Source organism: Abrus precatorius, unplaced genomic scaffold (genome assembly GCF_003935025.1).
Source record: "Abrus precatorius isolate BTA unplaced genomic scaffold, Abrus_2018 Scaffold4, whole genome shotgun sequence".
Classification (NCBI taxonomy): Eukaryota; Viridiplantae; Streptophyta; class Magnoliopsida; order Fabales; family Fabaceae; genus Abrus; species Abrus precatorius.
In genome coordinates, this window is record NW_020874384.1 from 20,980,206 (window position 1) to 21,007,392 (window position 27,187).

The 27,187-nt window shown below is 27.1% G+C and overlaps 3 protein-coding genes and 1 pseudogene across 3 annotated transcripts; 1 reads left to right on the forward strand and 3 right to left on the reverse strand.

Moving 5' to 3' along the window:
• Positions 1-1,693: 1,693 nt before the first annotated feature.
• LOC113865923 (BURP domain-containing protein BNM2A-like) lies at positions 1,694-2,826 on the reverse strand. The gene is made up of 3 exons (XM_027500732.1): positions 2,773-2,826; positions 2,572-2,635; positions 1,694-2,427 (listed from the first exon to the last, which is right to left on the reverse strand). The coding sequence occupies exons 1-3, from the start codon at positions 2,824-2,826 to the stop codon at positions 1,694-1,696; spliced, it is 852 nt and encodes a 283-aa protein (XP_027356533.1).
• A 2,908-nt stretch (positions 2,827-5,734) lies between these two features.
• LOC113866322 lies at positions 5,735-26,455 on the forward strand (annotated as a pseudogene).
• Positions 8,515-9,647, reverse strand: LOC113865520 (BURP domain-containing protein BNM2A-like). Its single transcript, XM_027500125.1, has 3 exons — positions 9,594-9,647; positions 9,393-9,456; positions 8,515-9,248 (listed from the first exon to the last, which is right to left on the reverse strand). Exons 1-3 carry the CDS (start codon positions 9,645-9,647, stop codon positions 8,515-8,517), a joined length of 852 nt encoding a protein of 283 aa, XP_027355926.1.
• Positions 16,536-17,677, reverse strand: LOC113865519 (BURP domain-containing protein BNM2A-like). Its single transcript, XM_027500124.1, has 3 exons — positions 17,624-17,677; positions 17,406-17,477; positions 16,536-17,327 (listed from the first exon to the last, which is right to left on the reverse strand). Exons 1-3 carry the CDS (start codon positions 17,675-17,677, stop codon positions 16,536-16,538), a joined length of 918 nt encoding a protein of 305 aa, XP_027355925.1.
• Positions 26,456-27,187: the final 732 nt, after the last annotated feature.

The window sequence follows — 27,187 nt, forward strand, 5'->3', positions numbered from 1 at the left end:
CTTTGGATCCACCTATTTTGCAGAAATTTAATTCCAATACGGATTCAAAGTAAAATACTGACCTCGATCAAACTGTCTTACTACTGCCACTTCGTCCGAATTCAGTGTAAATGAGAATACATGTCAAACTCATCATTGATTGTGGTTATGAAGTTTATATCAGTCATAGACTATCTAACCAGATAACCCACTGCTTAACCTAATCTCAAATTCAATTACAACCCTCAACATCAGCCATTACTCGAGCATTTTTTACTATCTGACATCACAACTTTAACACTCTTGACATATTATTAGCTTTATTAAGCGCATCATGTATTGACACACTTTTATATCAAAAGGGTTATAGGGTTAGGTACACATCACAATAAAACCACATTGACTAATGACACTAATGTACAAGAAGAACCCTTTGATTCAGACATGCTATTTCATGATGCTATATCTTTATTCTGACCAAACTTATTTAGGCGTTGAAATATTTTGGATAGGAACACTACCTTTTGAATACCACCGAACCATGTGAGCCATATCCTTCAACCTTTAGAAGTGCTGTTTCGAAAGACTCCTTCGTTGGGCGTAAGCCAGAGACCAAACTACACAATGGTAAACCAAACCGCCAGCCTTGTTCTAACTTTCTTTTTCCCTACAACCAAACCAAAATTATTATTTAACAAGTACAAAACTACGAAGAGTACAATAAAAATGCATGTGTATATTGGTTTTATATATTCAATAGTAATTTGACAGCCTAACAAATTTCGTAATAAACATTAAATATTTGCCAAGTGTTACAGGTTTTTTTATTTTTGGGCCCAATGTTATAAGTGAACGGCATAATTGAAATTTAATAAAAAAATCTAAAATCATTCCTCAAACTAGGCCTATTGGGCCTCATGACTGAATTCTCAACTAGACCTTGGTTGCCCATGCGGATACACAGAGGGGTGCATGAGATCTACCTTGACCAAAAAAAAATGTGCACTGTAACAGCAAAAGGCATGCATATACAAAATACACATTGGGAGACTAAAATAAAATAACTTGAATTTCATTATATTTACTTTTTATTTAACCGAATGCAGAATTTTATTAAAAGTTGATTTTTACACGTAAAAAGCTTTTGGTATATAGTGTATAGCTTATCTTGTATTATATTCATATTTAAAAGTCATTTACATGAAAATTTCAAAATATTGACAACACTCTAGGCCAATGCAAATCAAAACGTTGCATTCAAAATGTTGAGAAGTCCTATGAAATACAGTTCCCATTTTACAGGTCACAAAAATAATGATAAATTTAAGCTTGTACAGCTTGAATGTGAAATGTGGTTTAGTTAATTTATCACACTTGAAGATACTTCTCTTTCTATCCCTCATTAGCAGCCTTTTGTTACTCCATAGGAAACAAAGTTAGTGAGGATCGAAATTTTTAACTTCGAAAAATAATCTCAACGGACGTTTTTTATATCTTGAAAACAGTGTAACGTTTGCTTTGTGTACAAACCAAACAGACTATATATACATATACACTTATGAAGTGAAATTGAAAAACATGGGGATTGAAAATTACGAGGCAGAGACTCTCTTACATATATGTAAAAAATTTTACATTATTTAGCTCTGCGTACAGTACATTAATTTTTTGACATCATTAAGGTACACATTTAAGCATGTGCTACTACTACAAGTCACACGCTTGAAGAACCGTAGGATGGTACTTTGGGGACCCATATGAGATGATCCGCTGGGAAGAAGTGGCACACAGAGGAGCTTCCCGGAGTGATCCGAAGCACTTGAAACGAAACATGATTGGGTGCCCATTGGGAGGTATCTAAGTGACAAACCACCATTGCTTCCACCCTATCTCCATTATCACCAGCTAGTGAAACCCTGTATACCCTATTCCCACTTTCTTGGCTATGACAGTAAAAAACAGCATAAGGGTAAGGCATAGTGTGACAAGCCACCATCTTGGGAGCTGGAATTTCCATGAGGGTTTCTAAGAAGGTGTAATTTTGGAAAGTGACACTTGACTTGGTTTGGTGCAAAGTGGCAAAAACTTGGAGATCAGCGGTCAACCCAAGTATGTTATGGGTAAAGTCAAGCATGGATTCTAAAGAGGTGGCACAGAACTTGACCTCTCCTTTGATGGGTTTGGTCTCACATTCCCTTAGTGTGTTTTCCATGGCCTTGGCTTGGGGAGAGTCTGGAGAGAAGGAGAAGAGTTTGAGAAGGTACGGTAGTTGGTTTGATGAGAAAGGAACAGAATCAGCTTCTTCTCTGGGCCACAATTTGGGGGACTTTGCTGGGTCTCTCTTGGGAAAATGAATGGGCATTCTTTTCCCTACCCTTAAATCTTTCAAAGTGAAGAACACAAATAGTGAAGGGTCTATATGGTCCATATGAGTCGTGAAATGAGCATGTGAGTGTTCATGTTCATGATGATCAATGTGTTTTCCAATATCATCATTATCGCCTAGCTTATTTGGGTTATCCATGGCTTGTCCATGAGTGAGACCAGAATATATATCTTGAATATTACTAGAGACGTTGTGAACATCTTCATGTGCAATTTCCAACAATTTGTTTTCTTTTCCAGCCAATTCCCTGGCTCGGCCTCCATAGGAACACTGCAAGAGTTCAGTTTGGGTTAGAGAAGGAAAGGGGCATAGAAAATCTTATTGTTTACAAACTGTTTCAGCTTGCTCCTTGTCAAAGAAATTAACCAAGAAACAGAGTTGCAAGAAAAACAAAAGATTTAATATACCTGGATTAGTAGTAGATAAATAACGAGGATCCATGACACGAAATTTACGCCCATATTTCTTCCTGTATATGATTAATCCTTTCACAAGTATTCACATGCGTGAGAGCGAGCTAAGTGTCAAATTATAGAATCCAAGTAAGTTACTATCTATCCACCCTATAACTGAACCAAACAAATTATTTTCCAGCTGATTGTCTGTATATGCTCGTAATTCCTTCACTGGGCAGGGCATAAACAATTCTTTTTCTTTTTATAGATAACATAACATAAAGATTTTAGTAGCTTAAGCAGTTCAATACATTTATTCTTAGGATAAATTTAATTTTCATTAATTATAAAAATAAAAATTAATAGATGAGTTGAGATAAATCACCGTTAACTATCACATAAATAATAAATCATGACTTAATTACACTTTTATATTCTATATTGAACATATGTACCATTTTTTTTCTCTAATTTTAATTGTTCGCATTTAGTTTTTAATTTTTTAAAAAATATTCGAATTAAGTTTTCTATTCTAAAATTTTACCTAATAATTTATAAAAATATAATTAAAGTATGACATTTCATGAATTTATACAAATAAGTAAAAAAATATATAAAATATTTAAATATGAATACAAAATAAAATCTATAAAATACAATAAAAGTCTTGATTTTAGAATCAAAACTTTATTTAAAGATTTTAAAAACTACAGAAATTAAATATAAAAAATTAAAATTAATAACACTAAAACCTTACACATATTAAAATATCTAAAATTAAAAGTGCAATCATATAAATCAAAGATAGCGTAAGTTATTAATTGGCCGTTTATTTTCGAGGGAGGAATCCTTAACTAATCTATTACATTTGGATTTAATATATAAATATTGAATTTTATTTTATAATTTATTAAAAAATATATAATATACTTTAAATAGATATGTTAGACAATCATAAAAAATAATAAATTATGAATAAATTGAATCATTTTAATATAACCTTAACAAATAATTATTTTTTACTTTATATACTAATATTTAATTCAAAATTTATCTAACTTATCTATTTCACACTCTTACCTACTTGAAAAGGTGGAGTTGTTGGAGGAGGAGATCAATTATGGATGCAATCAATAGATGGCAACAAATTCGGCCAAATCAGTACTTGCATATAATGGATGACTTTATTAAAATAATTGAACTAATAATTTCGTCGTAGGGTTACCCAATCTTAGTTTAAATGGCTCAATGTGAGATTTTGATGTCGACTGCAAGTGTAGGGTTCATCTTTTTGTTCATGAATGGAATAGTCCCCACAAATTGAGGTATATGCTTACACTCGATTGAACGTGTCTTTTAGCAGTTTTGGGTTTGGCTCTTATATATCCCTGCTTGCTGCAATCCCCATTTCAAGAACTGCAAATAACATATTAAGTAAAAATAATTATTTTTTCTGCTCGTTAGATACTCATAAGCTTTAACGGCTGTCACCCTTTTAATATTTTAATATTTACAAATATATTAAATATTTTTTAAATGAATCAATAATTTTCTGTGTTCATAAATACTCTTAAATTTGAGAGAATACTACTTTAACAATAGTAATTTTTTTAATATTTTAAATTTTAAAAATATTTATAAAATTTTTAGATAAATTAATATTTTTTAATATAAATTAACAGTGATAATATAATTATTTCGATAAAATTTTCTTTTGATTTATAAAAAATAGTAAAAATTATTAATACTTTTATAAGTTTAAAGTAATTTATTTTTAATTTAAAAAATTAAATGAAAGAACACTTTAAAATCAAAAATTATAAATTGACTTATAATTTATAAAAAATCACTTTATTTATTATTTAATTTTATATTCTTATAAATACTTATTTAAGTTAATATAAATTGAGTCTAAATACAATTTTTTGTGTGTAAATGTTTCTTAAGTGAATTTTAAACAACTTTATTTTTGCTTATAAATGTTCACAGTTATTTATAAATATTTAATTAAAAATATTAAAAATAACTTAATTTAAAATAATTTTATATAATTATAAAAATAAAAAATACTTAAATTATAAAGATAATACAAAATTTTATTACAATAACAATAATATAATATTAAGTTGTGTATATTAATATTATCATAAACCAATAATGTCAATAACATGTTTAATTGAATGTATATAAAAATATTTTACTGATTTTATGCATGTAGGTACTCGAACATATGGGTAACTTATCTTTATTCCATTAATAAACGAATCATTAATTAAAACTTCAAATATTTACGATTATAAACATTTTTAATTATGACAAATTTTATCAATCAAATTAAAATTATCATGAATATGTTTTTTAAAAACAATGTGTATGATATGCGAAAAAGAATTTTGCAAAATTGTTGAAAAAATTTGCGATGGTAAAAAAATTCAAAAACTTAGTTTATTTGTTTAGACTAATTTTATTTTACAAAATTGATTATATTTTAAAGTAAATTTAAAACTATGTAATTTATGTTAGGAAGCTTTTTACTTAAAAGTAAGTTTGTAACAAAATTTGAGTAGATATTTTATTTTTCAACTCAATGCAAAAGTTATAATTTTTATGTTAATTTAAATTTAAATTTAAAATATCGTAAAATTACCAGCACGAATTTCAAATTTTAATTTTGAGTTTAAAAATTGTCTACGTGCACTTAATTGGTAGAACATGGTTTTCAAGTGGCAATTGACGGACATAAACTGCAACAAATTTATAGGCCACAAATTTTCCGACAGTTTAAAACACTTGGACCCTCGTTTAGATAATATCTTTCGGTTAAATTGTTTAAATACAAAATAAGAAAAATGCAACATAATACCCTGCCTTATCCCTATGCCCCGTGATCCCTATAAATATGCAGAGGTTACAGTGTCGTCGATGCAAACCCAAAGTCAGAAATAGTATCTTTCATTTTTTTTTTATCATAAAAATGAGGCGTGCTGGTGCTGTTCTTCCTCTTCTCTTCCTGTTTCTGGTATGCTGCTGTTTTCATTGTTTCTCAAGTGCTTACTCATTAATTGCTTGTTGGAGTTTCTTTTCGGCCATATTTAAAGGTCCCTCTCCAAAATAACTCTGTAAAGGCTCAAATGAACTGGGTTTTACGGTTGTCAATATATACAGAATAGTTATACTGATTTATCTTAAATTTTGCACTAATTATACTTATATTCTTTATAATTGAAAAAATATTCCCACTTTCCTTACTATATATAGCATTTTATATATCAATACTCATTTTTATTTTAAAAATATTACGTATACATTTTTATTTTGATGTATATATCATACACGTATTATTCCTTAGACCTACTTGACAAATAAGATAAAAAAATAATGTAAAATAATTTTTTATCCTATTTTATTTATTTATTTATTTATTTTATAAGGTGTAAGAAATTTATTCCATAAACTTATGTTATTATTTGCTCTAGTGTAAATTTAATTTTATGAAAGTTGGATTTAAAAAAATAATATGACCCAATTTTGAATTTTATAAGCAAAAGCTTGTACAAATTCAACGTATATCTAACATAACATGATACATCTAATTTATTATTTTAATTTATATTAAATGTAAAAATAAAATATAAATTTATCGTATTTCTATTCTATCTTGTCTTATATTAACTCTCATATTCTATCCTTTGTAATCTTATTTTATCCATAGAACGAGTTTTTTAAAAATAATAAAATAAAAATGCAATATTAACAGTATTTTTTAATCATTGTTATTTTAAAGATAACAATGCAATATTAACTGCAGTTTGATCAATTTTTTTTCTTATTTTCATTTCCTTTTTCATTTTTTTTATGTTGCGAAGTTTATGGCAATTGTGGAATCAAGAAAAGATCTAGGAGAATACTGGAATAAAAACATGCCACAAGAAATTCAAAGCCTTCTTAACTTCAACTCGAAGATTCAATCTGAAAAGAATATCAAGGCCCAAGAGCAAACTGTTGAGGGTTCTGAGCATAATTGTGAAGAACCACTAGTTAAAAATACACAATTCACCATAGAAAAAAATGCATTTGTAGATGAACTTGAACCAAAACCAGATCTTTCAGCTTATGGAAATAATAACATTGATGCTAAGGAAAAGAAACAGATCGTCAAAGATTTTGAGCCAAGACCCAACCTTTCAGCTTATGGTAAAAATGATAACAAGGAGAAATTCAAGAAAGACTTTGAACCAAGACTCACTCTTTCAGCTTATGGTAAAGATGATAACAAGGAGAAATTTAAGAAAGACTTTGAACCAAGACCCAATCTTTCAACTTATGGTGACAATGACATTAATGAAACGGAAAAGAAAAAGGTCATGGAATATTTTGAACCAAGACCAAACCTTTCGGCTTACGGCAACGATTATGTTGATGGTAAGGAAAAAAAGAATATCTGAAAGGATTTTAAGCCCAGGCCAAATGCTTATTATGATAACGATGAATAAACGAACCAGAATGTAAGCTTCGATCGATTATGTAACAAATCAATAAAGTTAGTGTGTTCAATGAATAACATGGTATGATTTATTATGTTGTATTATTATTTTAAGAGTAATATATACAATGTTAAATAGTGGGTGATTTATCTTGTCATATTTTCTTTGTCGAATGAGCAAATTAATTATAACAATAATGTTCGTCTCGCATTTATTAAGGAGTGTGTAAGATAAATAAAAGGAAGAAACAGATAGAAGGAGGTGAAAAATAAAATGAGAAATATTATATATCATATATGATGAGATACGAAAGAATCAAAATAAAAGAAAAAAATAAGGTGTGAAAAAACAATTCTTGTGCGAATACATGCTTAAAATTGAATGAATGTAAACCATTCAAATTTATGCAAAGCCTATTAAAAGAACATAAAATTAAATTCACAAGACGGATATAAATATAAACCATTTTATATTCACTAGACAGATAAAATCGTGTCTAATACAAAAAGAAAAAAAATGCAAAACTTGTTGCTACTGGCGATGAGGTGACTCTTATCTTCCGAAACGAAGCGCGTTTGCACTGAAGCACGGACAAGAAACGTGCTTTCCCACGGTTCAACTCCGCCGATTCGCCGGCATCGGAACTGCCATCCATACATGAAATATGAGTCCTGTTTCGAAGGACTCCTTCCATAGGAGAGACCAAACTACACAGTGGTAAACCAAACTTGTTTTAACTATTTTTTTCCCTTTAACCAAACCAAAATTATTATTTTACATAAACAAAACAACGAAGAGTACAATAAAAATGCATATGTTAATTGCTTTTATATATTCAATAATAATTTGTCTGCATAACAAATTTCGTAATAAACATTAAATTTCTGGCAAGTGTTATAGGTTATACTGTATCAATAATCAGTAATAGTTCTTATTTATTTAAGTTTTTGTGTGAACGTCAAAATCGATATTTAACAAAAACCAAAAATTATTCCTCAAGCTAAGCCCATTGAGCCTCAGGACTGAACTCAACTGGACCTCAGTTGGCCATGCGGGAACACAGTGGGCATGAGATTTCCCTTGAGAAAACCAAACATGCTATAGATACATATACACTTACGAAGTGATCCATGAAAAACATCGGCATTGAAAATTACGAGGCAGAGACTCTTACATATATGTAAGAAACTTTACGTTATTTAGCTCTGCGTAAAGTACATTAGTTTTTTTATATCATTAAGGTACACATTTAAGCATGTGCTACTACAAGTCACACGCTTGAAGAACCGTAGGATGGTACTTTGGGGACCCATATGAAATGATCCGCTGGGAAGAAGTGGCACACAGAGGAGCTTCCCGGAGTGATCCGAAGCACTTGAAACGAAACATGATTGGGTGCCCATTGGGAGGTATCTAAGTGACAAACCACCATTGCTTCCACCCTATCTCCATTATCACCAGCTAGTGAAACCCTATATACCCTATTCCCACTTTCTTGGCTATGACAGTAAAAAACAGCATAAGGGTAAGGCATAGTGTGACAAGCCACCATCTTGGGAGCTGGAATTTCCATGAGGGTTTCTAAGAAGGTGTAATTTTGGAAAGTGACACTTGACTTGGTTTGGTGCAAAGTGGCAAAAACTCGGAGATCAGCGGTCAACCCAAGTATGTTATGGGTAAAGTCAAGCATGGATTCTAAAGAGGTGGCGCAGAACTTGACCTCTCCTTTGATGGGTTTGGTCTCACATTCCCTTAGTGTGTTTTCCATGGCCTTGGCTTGGGGAGAGTCTGGAGAGAAGGAGAAGAGTTTGAGAAGGTACAGTAGTTGGTTTAATGAGAAAGGAACAGAATCAGCTTCTTCTCTGGGCCACAATTTGGGGGACTTTGCTGGGTCTCTCTTGGGAAAATGAATGGGCATTCTTTTCCCTACCCTTAAATCTTTCAAAGTGAAGAACACAAATAGTGAAGGGTCTATATGGTCCATATGAGTCGTGAAATGAGCATGTGAGTGTTCATGTTCATGATGATCACTGTGTTGTCCAGTATCATCATTATCGCCTAGCTTATTTGGGTTATCCATGGCTTGTCCATGAGTGAGACCAGAATATACATCTTGAATATTACTAGAGACGTTGTGAACATCTTCATGTGCAATTTCCAACAATTTGTTTTCTTTTCCAGCCAATTCCCTGGCTCGGCCTCCATAGGAACACTACAAGAGTTCAGTTTGGGTTAGAGAAGGAAAGGGGCATAGAAAATCTTACTGTTTACAAACTGTTTCAGCCTGCTCCTTGTCAAAGAAATTAACCAAGAAACAGAGTTGCAAGAAAAACAAAAGATTTAATATACCTGGATTAGTAGTAGATAAATAACGACGATCCATGACATGAAATTTACGCCCATATTTCTTCTTGTATATGATGAATCCTTTCACAAGTATTCACCTGTGTGTGAGCGAGGCATATAGGCCGGTGGCTAAGTGTCAAATTATAGAATCCAAAAGGTTACTATCTATGATCTATCCATCCAATTACTGATCCAACAAATCATTTTCAAGCTGATTGACTGCATATGCACGTAATTCCTTCACTGGGCAGGGCATAAACAATTCTTTTTCTTTTTATAGACAACAAAATATAAAGATTTTACTGGCTCAAGCAATTCAATGCATTTATTCTTAGGATAAGTTTAATTATTTCCTTAAATTATAAAAATAAAAATTAATAGATGAATTGAGATAGATCACCATTTATTATCACATAAATAATAAATTATGACCTAATTACACTTTTAATTTATATATTTAACGTATATTTCATTTTTGTTTTTCTAATTTTAATTATTCACATTTAGTTTTTTTAATTTTTTTAAATATTTAAATTAATTTCTTCATTCTAAAATTTTATCTAATAATTTATAAAAATATAATTAAAGTACATCATTTCATTAATTTATACAAATGAGTTTAAAAAATATATAAAATATTTAAATAAAAATACAAAATAAAATATAATAAAACATAATTTTAGAATAAAAAGCTTAATTTAAAAATTTGAAAAACTAAATATAAACAATTAAAATTAAGAACACTAAAACCCACATATATTAAAATATTTAAAATTAAAAGTGAAATTATGTCATAAATCAAAGATAGCCAAAGTTATTAATTGACCGTGTATCTTTGAGGGAGGAACCTTAGCTAATATGTTACATTTGGATGGAAAAATGTGTATAAATATAGAATTTTATTTTATAATTTATTTAAAAAATATAATGTACTTTAAACAGATATGTTAGACATTTATAAAAACAATAAATTAATTAAATGTTTATTGATAAATTATGAATAAATTGAATCATTTTAATATAACCTTAACAAATAATTATTTTTTACTTTATATACTATTATTTAATTCAAAATTTATCTAACTTATCTATTTCACACTCTTACCTACTTAAAAAGGTGTAGTTATTGGAGGAGGAGATCAATTATGGATCCAATCAATATAGGCAACAGATTCGGCCAAATCAGTACTTGTATATAATGAATAACTTTATTAACATAATTGAATTAATAACTTTATCATAGGGTTACCCAATCTTCTTAATTTAAATGGCTCAATGGGAGATTTTGATGTCGACCGATAAACGACTCTTGTCACGATATACGAAGACAATTAACACTCTCACAATTTTTTATGTGACTTGATGAAACGTGTGGAAGTTTGGTGTTTAATTTTTTTATTAGTTTTTATAATTATTTAGTATTTATTAATAAAAAATAAAGAAATAATTTACGCATGATTTTCTCAATGAAATTTGACGATTAGAAAATATATTCCACTCAAATTCATAAAAAGTTAAAAGATAAGTGAATTGATAACTCCACCTTAATTAAGTCCATTAAATTTACCTTTTGGTGTCATAAACCGTAAAGTTAACACAAATATTACTTAGATAAGATGAAAAAAAATAATAATTGCTGCGTACAAAGGAAATAAAGGAACATTGATCACAATTACGTTTAAATTTTCAAAAAACAATTGAAGGAGAAAGAGAGTAACAAGCTTCAAACAAATATCAACAAAATTCCAAACAGTGCACATCAACAGTCACATGAGGTGTTAGAAACGGTAACGAGTAGGGAGGTCCACTGCGCGTTATAGATTACGATAACAGATGTCTGCAGATACCTGTTATCAGTAACAGTACAGTCCAATTTGGACAAAGTTTTAGGGGATTGGGTATAATACAAAACATGTAGGGTTCATCTTTTTGTTCACCATTGGAGGACTCACTTGAGAGCCATTTTTGCTTTATTTGCAGGATTTTATTACAATCTTTGGTTCTGAAACTTTAGGTTAAATCTGTTTTTGGAGCACTCTTTGAAGGGTTAATTAATCTTAGCCTCTTTCCCATGCATTTCTTAGTGCTTTTGGGTATACCACGTCGCATTCCATATTATCCAGATGCTTACCCTGGATTACATGTCCTTAGCAGTTTTGGCTCTAATACATCCGTAACAATCACTTCAAGCATTAAAGTATGAAGTTATTTTAAAATAACATTATTTTAGTAATTTATTTTTAAAATATTTGTTGAGATCAATAAGCATTAAAGTATGAAATTAAAAGTACAATTAAATCTAATATTTTAAAAGTTGTGATCTAAACTCAATAAATTTCCCGAAAAAGCATGTCAACAAGAGACACATTAATGTTAAAAATGATAACAAGAGTAATACTTGGTGAATAATGATAAAAAAAAATACGTGCAATAATAAAGTAATAATCTATGAATTCAAATACAAACATAGATAAATATTAGTAAAATTATGTGTGTATGAATATAGATATTATAACATTCATATTTATGTACTTGCATCCTTTATATGCATATAAATTTTAATAAATGTACGCAGTGTAAGTATAAAAATTTTGGTGGTCAATTAATTAAAAATTATTGTGAATATAAAATTTAAACTAAATATTATAAAATTTAAGGATTTTTAATGTGGTGCAAATTTTGTTTGCAATTTTTATATGTTTTGATTGAATTCACAAACATATGCAATATTAAATTTAAATTCTTCATCATAATATATTTTTAGTCTTACCCTAAAATACAACTATAATATTATAAGTTATAATATTTATCTTTAATTCTTAATCATTGAAAGTTCATGTTATATTTATATTCTTTACGTTGATCATAATTTTATATTATATTTATTGTTTTTTATTAATTTGCAAAAAGTATAGAATATATTTTATTTGATTAAATTATAAATAATAAAAAGAGTATACAATTTAATTTAAATACTCAATGAGTATAAGAATGAGAGTTAAATGTTGCTCAGTATAAAAAATAGATTCGAATAAATTTTTAAATACAAATATAAGAAAATTACTACAAAATACCCTTCCCTTTCCCTATTCCCGTGAACCCTATAAATATGCAGAGGTTACAGTGTCGTCGATGCAAACCCAAAGTCAGAAATAGAATCTTGCATTTTTTTTTTTTATCATAAAAATGAAGCCTGCTGGTGCTGTTCTTCCTCTTCTCTTCCTGTTTCTGGTATGCTTCTGTTTTCATTGTTTCTCAAGTGCTTACTCATTAATTGCTTGTTGGAGTTTCATTTCGGCCATCTTAAAAGGCCCCTCTCCAAAACAACTCTATAAAGGCTCAAATGAACTGTGTTGGACGGTTGTCAATATTACAGGATAGTTATATTTATTCATCTTAAATTTAGCACTAATTATACACAAATAAAATAAAATAATATAATAAAGTTTTTATATTGTTTTATTTATTTAATAAAATATAATAAATTTATTCTATGAACTTATATTATTATTTCTCTGGTGTAAATTTTAATTTTATAAAAGTTTGAGTTTGATATAGATATATAATATAGTCTAATTTGGATGAGATTGTTGACAAGTCTTTATAAAAGAAATTAAATAGATAATATGACCCAATTTTAACTCTTACAGTACTTAATGAAAAGTTTATTCAAACTGCACTTATATCTAATATAACATAATACATCTATTAACTAATATTCTATCCTCTGTAATCTTATTATATCCATAAAATAGTTTTTTTAAAAATAATAAAGTAAAAAAGCAATATTAACGTATTTTCTAATCATTGTTATTTTAAAGATAAACTATGCAATATTAATAGCATTTTAATCATATATTTTTTTGTTTTCATTTCCTTTTCGATTTTATTTATGTTGGAGAAGTTTACGGCAATTGTGGAATCAAGAAAAGATCTAGGCAAATACTGGAAAATTGTGTTAAAAGATCAAAACATGGCAGAAGAAATTCAGAGTCTTCTTAACTTCAACTCGAAGATTCAATCTGAAAAGAATCTCAAGGCCCAAGAGCAAACTCTTGAGGATTCAAAGCATAACTGTGAAGAATCTCTAGTCAAAAACACACAATTCACCATAGAAAAGAAGGTATTTGTAGATGAACTTGAAGCAAAACCAAGTGTTTCAGCTTATGAGAACAATGACATTGATGCTAAGGGGAAAAATAAAATCTTGAAAGATTTTGAACCAAGACCCAATGTTTTAGCTTATGGTGACCGTGGTATTAATGGAGAGGAAAATAAAAAAGTCATGAAAGATTTTGAACCAAGACCCAATGCTTTATCTTATGGTGTCAATGATATTAATGGAGAGGAAAATAAAAAAGTCATGAAAGATTTTGAACCAAGACCCAATGCTTTATCTTATGGTGTCAATGATATTAATGGAGAGGAAAATAAAAAAGTTATGAAAGATTTTGAGCCAAGACCAAATATTTCGGCTTACGACAATGATGATGTTGATGCTAAGGGAAAAAAGAAGAATTTTACAAATGATTTTGAGCCCAGGCCAAATGCTACTACTTACGACGAATAAATGAAGTGGAATCAATGTAAGCTTTGACCGATGATCTAACATATCAATAAAGTTTGTGAGGTTTGTTCAATGAATAATATGGTATGATTTATTATGTTTTCATATATTTTTTAAGAGCTATATATACAATGTTAAATAGTGGGTGATTTATCTTGTCATATTTTCTTTGTTTAATGAGCAAATTAATTATAACATAATGTTCGTCTCGCATTTATTAAGGAGTGTGTAAGATAAATAAAAGGAAGAAAAAGATAGAAGGAGATGAAAAATAAAATGAGAAATATGATATATCATATATGATGAGATACGAAAGAAAAAATATAAGAAAAATAAGATGTGAAAAAACAACTCTTGTGCGAATACATGCTTAAAATTGAATGAATTTTCATTATATATATCATTTAGGTTTTTGCATAAAATTAAATGGATTATGTAATAGAAATCCATTCAAATTCATGCAAAGGTATCTAAACAACATAAATTTAAACTATTTTTGTGGTATATAAATATAAACCATTTTAAATTCACAAGACGGAGTAAAATCATGTCTAATTCAAAAATGAAAAACAAAAGAAAAATGTGCTGCAATTGGCGATGAGATGACGCTTATCTTTCGAAACGAAGCGGGTTTGCACTGAAGCATGGACGAGAAACGTGCTTTCCCACCGTCCAACGCCGCAGATTCGCCGGCATCGGAACAGTCTTCTCCAAAGCGCCGCGCCGCCGCTCAGAAGCGGGAAGCCAACTTGTGACAAGCATGGCCTCCTCCCATTCCTCCTTTCCACAATGGCCCCCTCAGTAGGGCTCATCAAATCCCTGCCGCCATCAAACACTCTGAACGCGCGCCAGACTCCGTGGTGCTAGCTGAGGGTGATGTTAGATTTGCTAATTTCTCTTAGGAATGAGATGCTTGATGGCTGATGCGCAAATCAACTCATTAATTCCTGTTCTCCTCCTACATGAGTTAACTATTTTATTTAATAAAAAACACAAGAATAAATCAACAAAACACCAACACTAGTTTCTTTTGAATACTCCTGCTTGCAATTTCTGTGTCTGTGTGTGTTTTTTTAATTAAAAATTTATATTAATATTATCACAATAATTGTATAAAATATAACATGTTAAATCTAAGATAGAAGTTTAATACATTCCAATGAATTAACACACCATTGAGAGAAAGGTGTTTGGATCCACCTATTTTGGAGAAATTTAATTCTTATATCTAATTTTAATAAGATCTATAACATATATGAAATTATGAGTTCTGTTTCGAAAGACTTATTCCATAGCGTAAGCTAGAGAGACCAAACTATACAGTGGTATCCAGCCTTGTTTTAACTTACTTTTTACCTTTGACCAACGAAGAGTACAACAAAAATGCATATGTTAATTGCTCTTATATATTCAATAATAATTTGTCTGCCTAACAAATTTCGTAATAATCATTAAATTTCTGGTAAGTGTTATAGGTTCTACTGCATCAATAAAAGTAATAGTTCTTATTTATTTAAATTTTTTGTGTGAACGTCAAAGTCAACTTTTAACAAAAGCCGAAAACTATTCCTCAACCTAAGAGGGGAGATTCTACTTGTCAAAGAAAAAGAAAGAAATATGTAGCGTACCCTTCTAATATCAATCAATAGATTAATAACACCGTGTGTTAATAAAGTTGTCTTGTATAATTATTAACTATATAAGTGCATGCATTTCCGTTGACAATAACTGGAGTTCAGTGCCAGCACAGTTGCCAGACATCTTCCACCTTAATGTCAATGATGAAAGTTTTTTCAAATGGCAGTACATAACCGAAATTTTTTAGTACACAATAACCCCTTTTTTAATAAGCAAATCCGCAGCTGCTTCGTATCTACTGTTACAAGCCAAAACATACCCAATTATAATTTATGTTAATTGACTACAGATTGTTAAACATCAACATATCCCATCAATCCTCCTTTAAACTTGAATATACAATAATTATAACAATTTCTCTATCATTTAGTTAAACACATGGGATATTTAACTGGTCAAACTTTTGGTGATTCAAGATTTCCAGGCTGAAAGTGGCTGGTTATAGTAATTTCTGATTTCATGGCTGGGTAGATGAGGAGGGACTGAAACTCTTTCATCTACAAGGGTAACAGAGCAATGCCCTCTTGAAAATAGTGTAACTTACTGCTGCGTGTGCTACCCAAACAGGTCATAAATATATAAACTTATGAAGTGATTCATGAAAAACATGGGGATTGAAAATTACTAGGCAGAGACTCTCTTACATATATGTAAAAAATTTTACATTATTTAGCTCTGCGTACAGTACATTAATTTTTTGACATCATTAAGGTACACATTTAAGCATGTGCTACTACAAGTCACACGCTTGAAGAACCGTAGGATGGTACTTTGGGGACCCATATGAGATGATCCGCTGGGAAGAAGTGGCACACAGAGGAGCTTCCCGGAGTGATCCGAAGCACTTGAAACGAAACATGATTGGGTGCCCATTGGGAGGTATCTAAGTGACAAACCACCATTGCTTCCACCCTATCTCCATTATCACCAGCTAGTGAAACCCTGTATACCCTATTCCCACTTTCTTGGCTATGACAGTAAAAAACAGCATAAGGGTAAGGCATAGTGTGACAAGCCACCATCTTGGGAGCTGGAATTTCCATGAGGGTTTCTAAGAAGGTGTAATTTTGGAAAGTGACACTTGACTTGGTTTGGTGCAAAGTGGCAAAAACTTGGAGATCAGAGGTCAACCCAAGTATGTTATGGGTAAAGTCAAGCATGGATTCTAAAGAGGTGGCGCAGAACTTGACCTCTCCTTTGATGGGTTTGGTCTCACATTCCCTTAGTGTGTTTTCCATGGCCTTGGCTTGGGGAGAGTCTGGAGAGAAGGAGAAGAGTTTGAGAAGGTATGGTAGTTGGTTTGATGAGAAAGGAACAGAATCAGCTTCTTCTCTTGGCCACAACTTTGGGGAATTTGCTGGGTCTCTCTTGGGAAAATGAATGGGCATTCTTTTCCCTACCTTTAAATCTTTCAAAGTGAAGAACACAAATAGTGAAGGGTCTATATGGTCCATATGAGTCGTGAAATGAGCATGTGAGTGTTCATGTTCATGATGATCAATGTGTTTTCCAATATCATCATTATCGCCTAGCTTATTTGGGTTATCCATGGCTTGTCCATGAGTGAGACCAGAATATATATCTTGAATATTACTAGAGACGTTGTGAACATCTTCATGTGCAATTTCCAACAATTTGTTATCTTTTCCAGCCAATTCCCTGGCTCGGCCTCCATAGGAACACTGCAAGAGTTCAGTTTGGGTCAGAGAAAGAAAAGGGTTTAAAAAAATTTATTGTTTACAAACTGTTTCTGCTTAAATGCCTCTTAATTAATCAAATTAACCAACAATGATAGAGAGTTGCAGGAAAAATGAAACAGTGAATATACATGAATTACAAGTAGATAAATGGCGAGGATCCAAGACATAAAATTCACGCTCATATTTCTGCTTTGTATGTATGTGTTTCACAAGTATATCATCTTAGTTCACCTACCTCCGAGCGAGGCAGAGGCTGGTGGCTAAGGGTCAAATTATAGAATCCAGAAGGTTACCGTCTTTCCTTGTACTGTACAACAAATCATTTTCAAACTGATTGACTGCATCTGCACGTCATTCCTCCACTAGACAGGGCACAAACATTTATTCTTTAATCATTTAATTGCTACCTCCAATAATTCAATCTATTTATATATTTTTTAATCATTCAATTCACTCAAGAACATTTAATTATAAAAATGAAATTAATGAATAAGTTAAATTAAATAACCATATATATTGAGTGAATGATAAATCATTCAATACATTAACTTTTGTATTCAATATAGGTATTTAAGAGACACGAGAATGGTTGAATATTTGGAGTGGCAACAAATTTTAATTATGCAAATATAATTCATAACTAATTTTAAAAAAATAGATACATGTTAATCTATTTTTAGATTTACTATATTTTGTTAATCAAAGTAGTATTTTGAATCCACTTTTTAAAATTAATTTTTTATTTATCTAAATACATATTGTTTATTGAAATATTATTTCATGAACTTATTAGACTTTTGGTTGATAAATTTTTTTTATGATTAATATTTTTTGTTAAATTTAATTCTTATAATTCAGATAAAATATTTAAAATAATATTTTTAAAATATTATTATTATATTAAAGATAAAAATATAATAAATTTTTTTAAATTTATTGTTATTATTATTATATATTTAAATTTTTATAAATATTACAACATAATATTTTTATTGTTATTTAATATTATTGATATTTATTTTTAGAAATTTTAATTTAACTTTTATCAATGATTCTTTTTAAACTGCACTAATTTAATATAACGGTACAATAAATTAATTTTACTTTAAAATTTAAATTTATAAATATATTAAAAATTATTTTTGCCTTAAAAATTAAATTTAAAACTAATTTAATGTAAAAAATTAGATTTACAAATTGTTTCAATGTGAAAAACTATATTTAATATCAGTTTTAAACTAAATTCAAAATTTAAAATTAATTTTTAAAAAATATATAATGAATTTATTTAAAATTTAATCTATATAATTAAATTTAAAATAGATTTTGTGTAATCTAATCCATGCATAGTCTTATTAAATTTTATTTTATAAGTTTTTCTTTAAAGTATAATTACTTTAAATAAACATATTAAATATTTATATTTAAAAAATAGTTAATGAATAAATATTTTTTATCAGATAAATTATAAATAAAGTGAATTGTTTTAACATATTTTTTAATGAATAATAATGAAATATTTGTTATTTTTCTATTATAATTCAATTTAAAATTTATTCCATTTATCTATTTGACACTCCAATAAAAAACGTGGGAGTTGTTTGAAGAGGATATCAATTTTTTATGCACCTAATAGATTGCAACAGATTCGATCGATCTAGTTGTGGCCTATAATAGATAACTTTATTAATATAATCAAATTAATAATTCATTGTTGAATGGCTTAATGCTAAATCATTCACAAATAGTATGAAAATCATTGAGGTTTTTACGTCGACCGATAAAGGACTCTTGTCTGTATATATGAAGACAATAAACGCTCTATTATTGATTGACGTGATGATATACTTGGAAATTTTTGTTTGATTTTCTTATTAATTCTTATAAGACCTCAACTATTTAATATATATCAAGAAAAAAAAAAAAAAAAGCACAAAACTTACAAACCTGACTTTCTCAATGGAAATTGAAAAATTGAAGATGAGAAAATATATTCCTTACAAATTCATAGAAAGTTAAAAGGTAAGTCAATTGATAACTCCACCTTAAGTGCATTACCTTACCTTTTAGTGTTATAAACCGCAAAGTTAACATAAAATTACACATATAAGATTCTTGAAACTTAATTAATTAATTAATTTTTTCATATTAATTAAAATTTTGATCAAGTGATTCCCAAAAAAATTAGAAAATTACTTTAAAATATATTTAAAATCATATGAAGATTCTTATTGTAACTTAGCTAAACTCACCTCACTAAATGTGTGTTTTTAATTTTTTTTTAAGTGTAGGAGAACTTCACCTGTAGTTTTTTATTTTGTATTTCTTTTATTGGAGGACGGCGGGGAGAAGCTGAGTAGAAAAAGCAAAGCCCATCAAACACAATACAACTATCCATTAATGACCCAACGACAGGGTTGTCCTTGTTTATTCTATTTCGACCAAATTCAAGAAAAACAGTAATTTATTAAATTTATTCTAAAATATAATAATCGCTCATTTTAAAAATTATGAAAATTAAATTTAGTCTTTAAAAATAATATTTGTTGATATTTTAATCTTTAATATTAAGACTTATTAATTTTCTTTCTATCACTGTCAATTATTAATCAATTTATTCTTTAATTTTGATACGCAATAACTAATCTAATCATAATCAATAGAGATTAAATTGACCAAGATAATAATGATAGGAACCAATTTGGTCAGTCATACAATTTTAAGGGTCAATTAACTAAAGGTTGTAAAATCATGGTACCATTGTTTTTTTAAAATAATTTTAAAGATTAAATTGATATTTTTAATTTAAAATGTTAATTACCTTAAAATTTAATTTTGAAAAACAATTCTTTAAAGTATAGGTATTTTTAAAACGAGTAAGTAAAGATGTATTGATGATTTATTTAAAATATATTATAATTTTAACTCAACAAATTTAAAAATACACACACATATATATATATATATATTTATATATTTATCTATTTTAGTGATGATCTAAGATACATCTAAGAGGAAGTTTTTAGAAAAAAAAAAACATATTTTTAATTTAAAATTAAAAGAATTATATATTATTTAAGATGAAAAATATATTATTAATACATTGAGTCTTTTGTTAATATATTAATTTGTATATTTTATTTTTAAAAAATATTATTTTTAAATATATTTAATTAAAATATAAATTTTGTCCTCCTCTCTTCTTTCTTCTAAAATGTCATTTTTTAAATAATTTTTTAAAGTATGCCTTAGAAATTAAGTTTAAAAAGAGAAAGAAATTTTTTTTAATTTTAAATATATTTATTTAAAATAATTTTTCTCCGCTTCTTTTAAAATTTTTATTTTTAGACAACCTCTTAATATTTTTTTAATAAACTATTAGGATTGTTTTTTACATTATTATCTAACAATTTAATGTTACATTATTTAAGGAATTTGACAACAAGAACATGCACCTGTGTATATGCATTTACTAATTTTAAAAAATAAAAATAAAACTAGTCGTTGATTTAAGAAATTGTTATTACATAAATTATATTTTTAAAAATTAAATTAATTTAGAAATACTTAATATTATACTATGTACACTATAATTTACATATTATGTGCTTCTAAAAGTATATAAAATATAATAGACTAAAAGTTCTGAAAAGTTAATGAATTATTATAAATTTATAATTATATAATTGTGTAACTACAATAGATAAATAAATTTCATGAATATAACTATATGTTCATATACGTTTAATTTAGATTAAATTGGACTCATTTTCAAAATTTTCTCTAAATTTTAATTTAAATCAATAATTTGTTTTAGCATTTTTTCCTTTTTAAATTTAAATTTATTGACTGTATTTTTATAATTTATATTAAATTCAACCAATTTATAAACATATTTGTGTCGAAACCCATAAAACACAATATAATAGTCCAAGAAAATGTTGATAGAGAGAGATGTGTACTTATAAAAATACATGATTGATCAAAAGAAAAAAATAAAATTATGCAAGGACATGACACATGTTCAGTATATGTGTATGTATATAATATTAACTGATTAAATATTATTCTGATTATAAGATAACAAGTATTAAATATTTTAATTTTTAAAATTTTTAAAATATTATATTAATATTTAATTTTTACTTTTATTAATTATTTTAATTTTTAAATTTAAATAATTAATAAACAGTAATATAAATTATATTTAGTGACATATATAATTGACTATGTGACATGTTATCTGTAATATAATATATATTTTTATTTTAATAATTAATATTATCAATAAAATTTTAAAAATATTTTCATAACTTCTTATTTAACACGTATCCTTTTTCTTATTTTTTATTATTATTAAATACTATTCTTATTAACTTCAATTAATGATAAAGTTTTACTTGTTAATATTATTATCTACATTTTAATTAGTACTTTTATTTCAAATAAAAATTTTATAAAATATTTAAAACTAAAATTTTTATTTTTTAATATTTTAAAAAATATTAATATTTTATTAAAAATAAATTTAAAAGACAGAAATAGATATTCTAAATATTTTATCTTTCTTTTTGTATTAATAGTTAAGTTCATATATATTTAAAAGTTTTAATGAATTTTAAATACTATTCCTTCACCGTCAGTCTAAACATTTCTCTTGTCCACTCACAAGGCATGGTTAAATTTATAAAATCAATAGTTTAATTTTGATATAACTTTAATATACTTTTTAATTATTAATTAATTAAAATTATAAAAAATATAAATTTAATTTTTTTTATAAAAGTCAATAATTTTTAACAATATAACAATTAATAATTGCATAATAGTGTGAAAAATTATATTATTATTGTATTTTAATTGAATTATAAATTAAAGTTTTCTCTTTTTTTATTATATTAATCATAACTATAAAAAAATTATGAATTTATTAATTTCCATATAATACCACATTGCTATTTTAAATAAAATGTATTTTTTATTAAATTATTATTTTTCATAATTTGTCTTGTATACATTTTATGTATAAATTAAATTATTTTTTAGTACAATAATTTTTTTCACTCGCGTATTTGTTAGTTTCATTCTAACTTTTAATTTTTATTTTTTTTACGTTTTATAAATTTTAAGATTTTTTTGAATTTTTATTTTAAATTTATTATTATTATAGTATATTGATTATTGACATATAATTTTAAAAAAATTATTTACATGATATGATAAAAGTATAATTTTTTAAAAATTATATTTTAAAATTATATAATTTAATTAAATATTTATTATTTTGATACATAGTATTCATAATTATAGAATTAATGGTTTATATTTATTATTTTTATTCTTTCAAAAATTATAATTTTTTACTCAATGAATTTGTTACATAAATGACTCAAATAAAAATATTTAGTTATTCTGAAATTGAAATTTAATACAAATAAACTATTGGATTTTATCGATTTCACGTTTCTTTTCTAAGCAATCATGTGACAACTATATATAATCATATCTTTCAAATTTAATACTTTAGCAATTTTATTATGAGAACGATTCTTCCTTTATATATATATAGTCCTTTCAAGTTAAATCATTCACCTTTTAATATTTGAAAGTAATGTCACTAACCAGATAATCTCTATGATTTAATATCACAGGATAAAATGGTCCACCACCTGATCCGATGATTTCCCCGAATCTTGCGTGTGGTTCGTTTGCTCTAAATTCCCGATAAATTATTTGATTATATTACAAATAGAAAATGCAAGATAAAATAAACTTAAAGTTACGATGTTATAACTGTTAAGCCGTAAAACTAATTGAAAGTTATAGATATTTAGCTAAAAGTTTATAGCTATATAAATAATTTATAAAATCAATTTATTTGATAAATTAAATATGAAATATTAAATAACTTAGAATGACAAATGATTTAAATTAGATATAGTTTATTTTTAACACATATTATCAATAAAAATTATATTATTAATTCAAATCATAACTTAGATATATTTTAAAAAATATTAATTTTAACATGTTATATCAATAAATATTAATTTGAATATTTTTTTTACAATTTTAAAATTATTATTTATTTTATATAATTTTATTTAAAATAAATTATTAATTATTGATAAAGAATGAAAAATTAAAAAAAAGGGAGAAAAGAAAAAAAACGAAGAACAAAATGAAGATAAAATCAACGAAGTTTTAAGTATGCAAAAGATAAGTTGTCTTCTTTTTTTTTAATGAATATTAAAAATGCAACAAAAATATTGATAGGTAGTTTTTTTTTTTATAAATATTGATAAACTAATCATTTATTTTTATTTAAAAGTAAAAAAAATATTTGCCCACAATTTGCTATTTTTGGGAGTTGTAAAATAATACAGGAGATCGATGCAGTTAATGAATCAAACCATGAGTATTATGATGAAAGTGGCAAACGATTGTTCACTTCATGGCAGTTTAGTTTCCATTCCTCACCCTTATGCAACAGACCTTCGCATACTATGTGCTCTTTTTTCTTGTATTTATTACACTACACACTCTCCATGTATATATAGAGAATTTTATTTTGATTTTTTCTTGTATTTTTTTATTTATTTGTAAAAAGTACAAAAAATATATTTTTGTTAACTAGATTATAAGTAATAAAGACAAGTATAATAATTTGTTAAAACTTGTCAAGATTATTAGATTTGTCTACAAAGCTAATCACGTGGAGATAAGTTTGTTAAAATAGATTTCTTATACCTATTTTTTGTTACTCCTTCTTTATTGTTTTCTTTCTCTGTCTTGATGTATTAGCATATCGTACTTACTGACTTTATTCTAGCTTTTCTCCGAAATCTTGGTGTTAAGCCTCTAAAAAATGAGTATAATAAAAAATTAAATATAAAAATAAAGAGTCAAAACTGTTATTGAGTATAAAAAATAAATACGAATTATTTTTTGAAATAGTAATATAAAAAAACACAATACCCTTCCCTTTCCCAATTCATCGTGATTCCTGTATTTTACGTGTCTCTTTAACAGACACATAAATTATAGACGTTCCGTATCAGTCTATAAATAGGCATAAGTTACATCGCCGTCGATGCAAACCCAAAGTGAGAGAAAGCAAGGCTTTCATTATAAAAATGAGACTTGCTGGTGCTGTGCTTCCTCTTCTCTTCTTGTTCCTGGTATGCTTTCGTTTTCTTTGTTTCTCTAGTTCGCAATTACTAACTGCTTGTTGGAGTTTTGTTTGAGCCATCTTAAAAGATTATACTGATTTATCTTAAATTTAACATTAATTATACTTTCTCACATTCCTTATTTTTATAATTGATACTCAATATTGCTTTTTTAAATATTACGTCTACTTTTTTTTTAAACCTATATATCATATATCATATCATATACATAGTATTTTAAAGTCTTGTTTGATAAATAATATGACACAAGAAGATATGATAATTATTTCGTTTTTATATTTATTTAATTAATAAGATATAGTCAATTTATTTTATAAACTTATATTATTTTCTAGTGTAAATTTAATTTTATGAAAATTTGTATTAGAAATGGATAGAATTTTAAACCTGATGGAGTTTGGATCAACGTGCATCAGCGGGATAACGTCAGTCAGGCTAAAACAATTAGAATAATTTGGATCTTTAAAATTATAGTTTAAATCTAACTTAAAAAAGTAATAAGCAGCTCATATTATAAATTTTTATTTTTTTTGAAAATATATTAAAATTAAAAAAAAATATTAACATTATTTTTTAAAATACATTAAAATTTAAACATCAAATCTCTATTAAATAGATTTTAAAAAAATTATTAAATTATTTCATCTAAAAAAATTAAAATAATCTTATATTATATTTATAATTATGTAAATCAAATTTTACATAATTTAAATATTTTTTTATATTTTATCTAAAATTTAATATTTACTTATATTTTAAAGACATATTTTGTGTTTGAAATAAAATAATGTGATAAAATATTTATTTATAAAATTTTATAAAGTTGATGTATTTAATAAAAATCTTTAAATCAATGATTAAATTAATTGATTTTGCTTGTCTTCGTTTGCCCTTTTAATTATTTTGTGGGAGAAGTTTATAGCAACTGTGGAATCAAGAAAAGATCCAGGCGAATACTGGAAAATGGTGTTAAAAGATCAAAACATGCCAGAAGATCTTCAAAGCCTTCTTAACTTCAACTCTAAGATTCATTCTGAAAAGAATGTAAAGACCCAAAAGCAATTTGTTGAGGGTTCTAAGCATAATTGTGAAGAACCTCTAGTTAAAAATACACGACTCACCATAGAAAAGAATGTATTTATAGAAGATTTAGACCCAAGACCAGATGTGTCTTATGAAAATGATGACATTGATGCTAAAGAAAAGAAGAAAACAGTAAAGGATTTTGAACCAAGACCCAATGCTTCAGCTTATGGTGATGATGACACTGGTGTTGAGGAAAAGAAGAAATTCGCGAAAAAATTTGATCCAAGACCAAACGTTTCTGCTTATGGTGATGATAGTGTTGATGCTGATGAAAAAAAGAAGTTCGTGAATGATTTTGAACCGAGACCCAACGTTTCAGCCTATAGTGAAGATGACAATATTGATGCTAAAGAAAAAAAGAAAACCATGAAAGACTTTGAACCGAGACCCAACGTTTCAGCTTACGGTGATAATGATATTAATGCTGAGCCAAAGAAGAAAATCGTGAAAGATTTTGAACCAAGACCCAATATTTTAGTTTATGGTAAAGACGAAAACAAGAAGAAAATCGTGAAAGACTTTGAACCAAGACCCAATGCTTCAGCTTATGGTAAAGACGAAAACAAGAAGAAAATCATGAAAGACTTTGAACCAAGACCAAACGCTTCGGCTTATGGCAATGATGATGTTGATGCTAAGGAAAAGAAGAATTACACAAATGTTTCTGCTTACGATGAATAAATGAAGTGGAATCTATGTAAGCTTTGACCAATGATGTAACAAATCAATAAAGTTTGTGTGGCATGTATCAATGAATAATATGGTATGATGTACTATGCTTTTTTTTTTCTTCCGAAGAACTATATATATAATGTTAAATAGTGGGTGATCGTATCTTGTGATATTTTCTTTATTAAATAGGCAAGTTAATACTGATAATAATGTAATGTTCATCTCGCATTTTATTAAGGTGTGTGTAAGATAAGAAAAAAAGGAAGAGACAAATAAAAAGGCAGAAAAAAAGCGAAAAGTATGATACGAAAAATAAAACAAAATATAAGAGAAATAAGATATATATAGAGGGGTCAACAATAACATTTTCACTTGTGGAAACAAAAAAATTAGAGGGCAACAATTGGAATCTTGAGCCCAACCCATCACGATTCAGAATAAACAATAAACTGAGGGCAATGCCTTAATCCAAGATCTTTGATTGGGTTTGTTTTAACTGACTTTCGCATCCAAAATGTAGTTTTCAACTACGTACACGGGAAACCATTATCGCAAAGACAAGGGATATATTCCTTTTAAGCTCAATTTGGGAGTTTTTTTTTTTTTTTTGAAAAAAATATAAATATAAAATAAATAAAATCATTCTCTTAAATTGAATTTAACTTATATATCTCATATTATAAAAATTTAATACTTTTTTAAAATAAAAAGTATACATTTAATTAATTTATAATTTTTTTC

Excerpts from the sequence above, each read along its gene's own strand:
- LOC113865923 (XM_027500732.1), bottom strand. The coding sequence starts at position 2,826 with ATGGGCGTAAATTTCGTGTCATGGATCCTCGTTATTTATCTACTACTA. Across the intron at positions 2,636-2,772 it reads TTTATCTACTACTAATCCAG|TGTTCCTATGGAGGCCGAGC; the intron begins GTATATTAAATC and ends GAACTCTTGCAG. Across the intron at positions 2,428-2,571 it reads CAAATTGTTGGAAATTGCAC|ATGCTCATTTCACGACTCAT; the intron begins ATGAAGATGTTC and ends ATGAACACTCAC.
- LOC113865520 (XM_027500125.1), bottom strand. The coding sequence starts at position 9,647 with ATGGGCGTAAATTTCATGTCATGGATCGTCGTTATTTATCTACTACTA. Across the intron at positions 9,457-9,593 it reads TTTATCTACTACTAATCCAG|TGTTCCTATGGAGGCCGAGC; the intron begins GTATATTAAATC and ends GAACTCTTGTAG. Across the intron at positions 9,249-9,392 it reads CAAATTGTTGGAAATTGCAC|ATGCTCATTTCACGACTCAT; the intron begins ATGAAGATGTTC and ends ATGAACACTCAC.
- LOC113865519 (XM_027500124.1), bottom strand. The coding sequence starts at position 17,677 with ATGAGCGTGAATTTTATGTCTTGGATCCTCGCCATTTATCTACTTGTA. Across the intron at positions 17,478-17,623 it reads TTTATCTACTTGTAATTCAT|TGTTCCTATGGAGGCCGAGC; the intron begins GTATATTCACTG and ends GAACTCTTGCAG. Across the intron at positions 17,328-17,405 it reads TGGAAATTGCACATGAAGAT|CTAGGCGATAATGATGATAT; the intron begins GTTCACAACGTC and ends AACCCAAATAAG.